The 8,274-nt window shown below is 68.2% G+C and overlaps 3 protein-coding genes across 3 annotated transcripts in view; 2 read left to right on the plus strand and 1 right to left on the minus strand.

Annotated features, from left to right (window-relative positions):
- Window positions 1-261: 261 nt before the first annotated feature.
- Window positions 262-2,728, plus strand: EMIHUDRAFT_222318 (hypothetical protein; the record flags this gene model as incomplete). Its single annotated transcript, XM_005793283.1, has 3 exons — window positions 262-1,060; window positions 1,098-2,452; window positions 2,618-2,728. 3 exons carry the CDS (start codon window positions 262-264, stop codon window positions 2,726-2,728), a joined length of 2,265 nt encoding a protein of 754 aa, XP_005793340.1.
- A 115-nt stretch (window positions 2,729-2,843) lies between these two features.
- Window positions 2,844-6,784, plus strand: EMIHUDRAFT_222319 (hypothetical protein; the record flags this gene model as incomplete). Its single annotated transcript, XM_005793284.1, has 3 exons — window positions 2,844-2,893; window positions 3,004-3,770; window positions 3,888-6,784. The coding sequence occupies 3 exons, from the start codon at window positions 2,844-2,846 to the stop codon at window positions 6,782-6,784; spliced, it is 3,714 nt and encodes a 1,237-aa protein (XP_005793341.1).
- Window positions 6,785-7,544: 760 nt separating this feature from the next.
- EMIHUDRAFT_222320 (hypothetical protein) overlaps window positions 7,545-8,274 on the minus strand; it is a gene marked incomplete at both ends in the record, with an annotated part of 3,104 nt that continues 2,374 nt past the window's right edge. The window contains one exon of the mRNA XM_005793285.1: window positions 7,545-8,214. Coding sequence (XP_005793342.1) covers window positions 7,545-8,214 — 670 coding nt within the window. The remainder of the gene's footprint in view (window positions 8,215-8,274) is intronic.

Below are 8,274 nucleotides of genomic sequence, written 5' to 3' on the forward strand. Positions count from 1 at the left end.
CACGCAGGAGCGACACCACAGACACAAAACTCAGTGGATGTGGCGTGAATGCTTTAGCATTCTCGCCCGCTCTGCTGAGGGGAGGGGCAGGACGAGCGGTCGCCTGAGGCGCCTATCTCTATCCACCCTCTCTTGTGGTTTGCCAGCGGGGCACGTGGCCAAGGACGACGTTTCAGATCGCGCGTCCGCTTGTTTGCGCACCCGCGTGCTCGTCCACGCCACTGTCCTCCCGCCCCCTTTGATCTCTGTCGCCTGTCGCTGATGTCTGCCATTGAGACGCTTGTGGAAGTGGCGCTTGCTAAGGCCACCAAGGACAGTGCCGTGCATGGCGTGGACAAGGATCAATACCTGTTGTGTTCCTCTGTCGTCAAAGCCGATGTGCGCAATTACCATACCGTCAAGGTGCTGCAGAAGGGACTCGACGAGAGCCAGGCCAAGGCGGCCGCTCTCGCCCTGCTATCGCAGCAATACCCTCAGCTGGCCGCAGGCGGAGGCACCGCCTCGGATGGCCCCGCCGATGCGGCAGAGAAGGTTGTCAAGACACTTGAGCGTTTGTCGTCATCACAGTTGGGTCACCTGGCCGCGGGCTGGGCCACGCAGCTCGGAGAGGCATTCACCAACGCGAGCATTCTTTCGACAGTGGAGGCCGGCTCGCTCGCGGGCCGCACCGGCAGCGGCAAGGTGCCGCTCGAGAGCGGTGAGGAGGCGCAGATGTCTTACACCGTCATCCAAGGACCATCCGAGGGCATGTACGTGCTCGAGGAGAGCGGAGCACAGGGCGAGCCACGACGCTCGGTCATCCTCAACACCACGCTGGTGACCCTCATGCTACAGCCGACGCAGGCACACGTCGTCTCGAACGCGACGCTTGTCAAGATCAACGGCTCGAGCAGTGCTCTGGCTGTTTTCCGCAAGTTGCCCAAGTCAGGCAGCGCCGCCGAAGACCACGTCTCGCTAGAGGAGATTCTCCAGTTAGCAGACGGTCTTCCGGCCGCGGGCGCGGTCTCGCTCTCGGGAGAGGAGCGCGTCAAGACGTTCGCCCGGGCTCTCGAGGCCAAAAGTCTCCGGCGGAGAAGGCTCTAGCTGGTTGGCGGCAGTTGGGGACAAGGCGACCTACTCCGTCTTCGAGCTTCGGAGTCAGCTCGAGAGGCTTGGCCCCGACTTCACGCCGGTCGCCGCGCTGCCCGCACCCAAGTCGTGCGCGGAGTTCTTCACGCGCAACATCCGCGGGGAGAACTGGGGCGACTTCGCCAAAAGGGTCGCCCCTCTGATTGAACCCGATGAGCAGCGGTGCAATTTCATCCGCTCCAGCGAGGCGGTCCTTCGCGACGCGATCGAGCGATGGCTGGAAAGTGGGCTCGGCAGCCTCCGAGAGGCTTCCGTTGCGTCGCTCGCCCTTCGCACCGACTGGTCGGTGGACGCAGCGTGCTCGCTGATGTACCAATTTGCGATGGCCAAGGACCAGCAGCGGCTCGCCCCGCCCACTCCGCCACCGGGCGTGCCGCCCCCGATCCTTACGCAGCCGATCATCAAGATCACGACGGGCGGATCGGGTGAGGGCGGCGACGAGGCCCTCTCCGCGGCCGCTGCCGCGCAGAGCTTGACGACCGCGGAGCGCGAGTGCGTCAAGAGGCTCGCCGCACTCGCCGCCATCGAGGACAACAAAGGGGTCGATGAGATCGCCAAGTACATCGACGGCGCGTCGTCAGCAGGCGCGCCCTCCCCGCACATCATGCGCCTAGTGCACGCGACAGACGCTAGCGTAAACAGCCTTGCGTCGTCGTACGTTGCGGACGACGGTTTTGTTGTCGACCTTCGGTCAATTCGCCGGGCCATGCTTCGCCGTCTGGAGTCAATGCACTTTGGCTTCGCGACTGACAAGCAATGGTCAGAGGAGCAGCGGCGCCAAGCAGGACGCATTCGCGTCGGGCGCTTCAGCGAAGTGGACATCGCCTGCCTTTTGGAGGGCCAGGAAGACGGCTTCTCCAAGAAGGCGCCGCTGGCGCACATCAAGTGCCCTGTCAAGCTGCAGATGGCGCTCGGAGTCTTCTTCAGCATCTGGGCAAAGGCACACCTCACCTTCTCCAGCCATATCCTCGCCTTTGGCGCGAATGTGGCCCGCTTTCTCCACCAGACGCGGGAGGACGGAGCCTCGTGGGAGCAGCTCTCGGACTACTGGCGGAAGCTGATGCAGAAGTGCGAGCAGCCCGCGCTCCGCTTCGAGCGCAAGGAGGCACTCGCCCCACTCCAGCCGCCGCTACTCAAGTGGGCGGACGACCGCTCCGTCACACACGTTGCGGAGCTCATGGACGCCGTCAACCGGAGCGAGCGAGAGCGGCTCGCCAAGCTGCTCGAGGAGGCGCGCGCGCCGAAGGAGAGCGCAGAGCTTGCCGAGCTCCGCAAGATGGTCAAGCAGCAGGGGAGCAAGCAGGAGCAGCACGAGGAGCGCCTCGTCGCCGTCAAGAAGCACTTGGCCGGCGGCGACGGCGGCGGCGGTGGCGGCAAGCACAGCAAGCGCGGCGGCGGCGGTGGCGGCCGCGGCGGCGGCCGCGGCGGCGGAGGCGGCGGCCGTGGCGGCGGAGGCGGCAACTCGCAGAAGCCCGGGGAGACCCAACAGGAGCTCAACGCCCGCCTCGGCCGCAAAGACGGCAAGGACCCGTGCTGGTTCCACCACATCAAGGGCTCCTGCCGCTACGACGCCGCCGAGTGCCGCGGCCATCACGGCTGATGGCCAGCGGCAGCCTCCGACCCGCCCGGCGGCCCATCGACGCCGAGTGTGGTGCCCGAGGCAACCGTGCCAGTGTCGTGCGTGACTGATGTGAGTGATTCGGCTGTGTGTGCGCATGGGTGTGATACGCAGCATGACAGCGGAGGGGAGGGCGGCGGGAGCGATGTGGAGGTGGGTTCTAGTGCGCCCCCGCCGCAATCGCCGCATCCCCGAGACGGACGGAAGTCCGTCGATCGAGATTTGGCAGCAGCTGCTCTGGGCAGCTGCGACACTAGCCCGAGCGCGCCGCGCGGGCTCCTCCTGCACCTGTTCGCGGGCGGGCCGCGGGATGGGAGCTTCGCGCACTTTGCCACCGCGCTCGGCTTTGATGTGATTGAGAGAGACATCATCCTCGACCCCGGCCATAACCTGGTCGACGATGGCGTCTTCGCCGAGGTGATGGAGCTCATTCAGAGCGGCGCGGTCAAGGCGGTGCTTTTGGGCACGCCGTGCGGCACCTTCTCCGTCCTGCGCATCCCGCAGCAGGATGGTCGAGAGGGCCCGCCGCAGCTGCGCGACCGGCTACACCCCATGGGCATGCCCGGCGTGCCGCGCCAAAACCTCAACGAGCTGGCGACCGCAAACGTTCTCGTGCGTAGAACCGTGATCATCGCTCAGGCCATCGCCGACGCGGGCGGCGTCTTCATCATCGAGAACCCGCCCGACAGAGGCGATGGCCCGCTCTACCAGGCCAAGTTTGCATCGCACGCGCCTCTGTGGCTGGTGCCAGAGGTCATCGAGCTCGCCGACCGCACTGGAGCGATCAAGATCACCTTCCCCCAGTGCGCCCTCGGCTCGGACTTTCAGAAGTGGACGACGCTGCTGGTCTCGCCGCAGCTAGTCCCGCAGCTCGTGGACCTCTCGAGGCTCGCGTGCCAGCACCCCGACGGCCACCGTGACGTCGCTGTCGGCGCACGTGCAGCGCGGGCTGCTGCGTACCCTCCGTTGATGAACCGCAGACTGGCCGAGGCGATCTCGGACTGCCTCACGTCGCTCGGCGGCGGTGCTCCGAAGGAGAGCAGCCATCTCGCCGGCGACGCTGCGGGCGAGGCTAGCGAGCCGGCGGGCGAGGATCTCGACGCCCCCGCCGCCGGCCGCGGCTCGCCAGGCATCGTCGCAGATGCTGTCGATTGCCGTCGTAACGATCTGCGTGGCAGCAAAAGGTCGCGCGACGGGATGCGCGACGCGCAGCTGTCTCAGCGCGCGCGACAGCGACTGAAGCGGCGGCAGGCCGCATCCAGTGGTGAGGCAGGCGACGGGCGAGGTCCTGGGTGCAGAACCCGCCCCGACCCTGCCGATCCACCGGAGCGCGACACTGCTGCCGACACCGAGCTACTGCCAGAGGCCGCGCAGGCGCCCGCCATGGCGGTCGGGTCTGCCATGCCCCATGCGGGGCCGCTCGGCGAGGTGGCGGTCGGCCTGCGGTCGGACGAGGGGTCGGTCGACATCACACGCCTCGGCGTGCTCGGCAATCCCTTTCCGATCCGCCCTCTCGTCGCGAGGGGCATGGACAACGAGGTGGCGCGCCGCGCAGTGTGCGACGCGCACAGGCTCTACCTGCGGCGCGTCATGAACAGGCAGGAGGCCGATCTCGCAGAGATAGCAGGCACAGTCGGCGCGCCAGCCGACGGTCAGCCTCTCGTCTATCAACAGCCTCCCGCACCGGAGGCAGTGCGAGGCGAAATCGACCGTCTTGCATTCGTCGTTGCCCGAGGTGGTCGCCTCCTCCTCGGCTGCGTGTGCGCACCCGAGCAGTGCCACGGCGACGCCGTGAAGGAGGCTATCCTCACGGCGGCGATGGAGAAGCGGATCTGCGCCGAGCCGCGCGGCCCGCCCGCCTCCGGCTCGCTGCGGAGGCTGGTTCCCGAGCAGGAGGACGTTCTCCGAGGTAAGCTGCTGCCCGTCGCCAACGAGCCGCCATCGACCGACCCCGTCGAGCCGCCCGCCGAAGATCGGACTCCGCCGGCCCCGCTGCGCACAGCGGAGCTCATCCCTGGGCCAGTCATACGGCGGCTGCGGCGGTTCCGCCGGGACGTACGCAAGTGCCTGCGGCTGGCGGCCAAAGGCGAGTGGAAGCGAGCGAGGGGCGCTCGACCCGAGGCCATCTACCTCAGCGAGGAGGAGGCGATCCTTCCGGCGGGCCGAGGCTGGACCTGGCGCCACGATCCCGACGCCGACCTGTGGCACCCGATCTCGCCCTCCGCGTGGCCCTCCTCCGAGCCCGTCGGCGAGCTCGACCGCGCCGCCGTCGCCGAGCTCGCCACCGATTACCCGGACCAGGAGATCGTCTCGTACATGTTGCACGGATACCCGGGCCCGCGCATCTCGCCGAGATGCCTGCTCGGCCAGCCGCACGTCGGCGCGCTCAAGGAGCACGCCGGCTTTGCCAAATGCGCGGCCAAGGACCGCGCCAAGGGCTGGGTCGAGGCTGGCAGAGAGCTTCCTCCCGTCTGGCCTTACTGCGCCGACCCCTTCAACGTTGTCGAGCGTTATGGCAAGTACCGCATGACCATCGACAAGACGATGACGCTAGTCCCCGGTGTGACCTCGTACAATGACTCGGTCGACCTCGACTCGATCGACCCAGTCGAGTACGCCACCATCGGGGACCTTGCCGAGGCGTCCGCGATACTCGCGACCGCCGGAGTGCCCATCGCGCTCTGGGGCTTCGACCTGGAGGCGTACTTCCGTAAGACCGGCAAGCAGCGGCGCGACGTTTGGATGTCCGGCTTCGTCCACGAGGACGGCTTCGGACTCGACGAGCGGATCCAGTTCGGGCAGCGCGAGGCTCCAGTCCTCATGTCCCGACAGAGCTGCTATCTCGTCTGGGCGATACGTCGCGAGATCGAGCGGCTCGAGGCCAAGTACCCGCCGAGGGACCCCGTGGTCAGGCGCTGGCTCGAGGCGCGGCGTCGGCTCGCTGCCGGCGCCGCGGCGTACCGCGGGGCCGCTCTCTCCTTCATCCTCATGTACGTCGACGACCTGGGCGGCGTCTGCGTTGATGACGACGTCGAGGTTGACGGAGTCGTGTGGCGGCGCAGCCAGCTTTACTACGAGGCCGCCAAGGCTGTGGTCGAGCAGCTCGGCCACTCCATGGCCGACGACAAGCTCAGCCCACCTTCGCGCGAGGGCATGGAGTTTCTCGGCGCGTACCTGCGGATCCTAGATCAGCGCGTCCTGCCCGCCGAGGGCAAGTGCGAGAGGTACGCCGCGGCGACTCGCGCCGTCCTCGATGTGGAGCCGTCCGGAGGCGTCGTGGTCGTGCCGAAGGAGGCGCTGAACTCGCTCACGCACAAGCTGCTGCACGCGGCCTCGTTCATCCCGCTCGGTCGGCAGCATCTGTATCACGTGCGTCGCGCCCTCAAGGCTGAGAACAGGCTCGCCGGCGCGAGGGCGACGCTCGGCAGGGCCGCGCTCGCCGAGCTGCGGTGGCAGCTCGCTCAGCTGGAGCTCCAGGAGCCCGTCGGGGTACCGTTTGCCACGCGGAGCCGCTTCCCGGCGGCGGGATCAGCCGGAGTGCTGACGCCCTACTCGGACGCCTCGAAGGAGGAGGACTCCTCCGAGAGCGGCTTCGGCGCGTGGTGCGTCATCGACGGCACTTTCGTGTACGTCGAGGGTCGCTGGACGCCGGAAGAGTGCAAGCAGCACTCGATCAACGTCCTCGAGCTCGCGGCGATGAACATCGGCACGTTCGCCTTCCTCGACTACGCCGAGGGGCGCGGCTTTGACGTGCAATACGTGCACGAGTTCGTCGACAACGAAGCCGCCGAGTTCGTCGCTGACCGCGGCAAGCCGCGGGCGCCCGCGATGGAGGACCTGCTCGGGAGACGTTACGAAGCCTTTTGGGATCGTGGCATCTTCGCCGCCGCCTCGCGCATCGCCTCCGTCGATAACGACATCGCTGATGGCCTGTCGAGGGGCGGCGAGAGGCTCGAAGACGCGCTGCGGATCGCCGCCGCGTCGGGCATGCCGACTCTCAAGCTCGAGCCGCAGCCGCGGTGGCGACAGCTGTCGTGAGTCCGTCCCGGGCCGTGTAGGGCGCCGCGGGCGGCGGGTGGCTGGTTGCCCCCAGAAACCAGCTCGGGTACCAGTCTCGCCGACGTCGGGCGGGACTGGTACGGCAGTGGAGGCAGGAAGCCGTCCTGCCCGCGCCGACCGGACGGAGTAGTCCGCCGAGCGCGCCGTGGGGCCTGGAGATGCCCCGGAGCCAAGGAGCGTGCTGTCAGGGTCCCCTCAGGGAGCGACTGCACCGTGCTGTCAGGGTCCCCTCCGGGGAGCGACGGTTCGAAGGGCGCTGTCAGGGTCCCCCTCGGGGAGCGACGGCGCCCGACCGTCAGGGTCCCTACGGGGAGCGACGGCTGAAGCGCAAGGGGTACTGTCAGGGTCCCTTCAGGGAGCGACGGTGCCCTACTGTCAGGGTCCCCTCCGGGGAGCGACGGTTCGAGGGGCGCTGTCAGGGTCCCCTCGGGGAGCGACGGCGCCCGACTGTCAGGGTCCCTACGGGGAGCGACGGTACGCAGCCACGGCAAAGGGCCTGCGCTGCAGTGGTCGCCACTTCAAATGGACTGGCGGGCAATGGGTGGATGACGAACGGCGGAACAATCCGTGGCATGGTTGCTCGGCCGGGAGCGTCGCTCTGATGAGCAGCGCCTCCCTCTCCCCGTCCTAGTCCCACCACACGCCTCGTGCGCATTGCCACCGGCGACTCGCCGGTCATCCGCATCTCTCTGGCTTTCTCAGGTGAGGAAAGGCCGCCTCAGCCGGATCCCGGGTACGGCTACGCCGCGATGCCGGGCTGCGAGGCGAGCCGAGAGAGCACCACCCCGGTACCTGATCCATCGAGCCAAGCGCCCGCCCTCGCCCCGCACTGGCCGGGGAAGCGGAGTGCGCCGGAGCCGGATCCGCCGCGTTGGCGCGTCGACGAAGCGACGAGGGCAGCCGGGGCTGGCCGCGTCGCCGATCCAGAGAGCGCCCGGCGCGGAGGCAGCGCCGGAGGTGCCGGGCAGGGGGCCGTCTGTGACCCGTTCGTGGGGGGCGCGCCGCTCACTGCCGTCGCCGTCGAACGACCCGGCGACGCAGACGCGCCCAAGGCCGACGCTGCCCCGATGGGGAGCGCGTACCGCGAGCTCGAGACAGCCTCGGAACGGACAAGAGCCGGTGGCGCCGTGCTCGCGGATCCGAAGCTTCGCCGGATGAGCGTTCGTTTCGCAGAGGCGATGGCGGTGCCGCCTGGAGACTTCGTGGAGGAGGAGGGCGGCCAGCGCGTCTTCGTGAAAGACGAAATCGCGCCCAGCCGCGCGTTCGCGGCGCTCTCGATCAAGGATCCAGCCGCGCGCGACGCGATCGGCTCGCAGTACCTCGACGACGAGGGTGAGCCGTTCAAGTACTCGTTCGACGCCTCCCTCGAGCCCAGCTCGCACCCGCTGGACGCGGAGAAGCAGCTGGAGCTACGAGGGCTCGACAAGGGGATCGAGCAGGCGCTCGAGGCCGCCACCCGCGATAGAAGG

This window comes from Emiliania huxleyi, assembly GCF_000372725.1.
Source record: "Emiliania huxleyi CCMP1516 unplaced genomic scaffold EMIHUscaffold_102, whole genome shotgun sequence".
NCBI lineage: Eukaryota > Haptophyta > Isochrysidales > Noelaerhabdaceae > Emiliania > Emiliania huxleyi.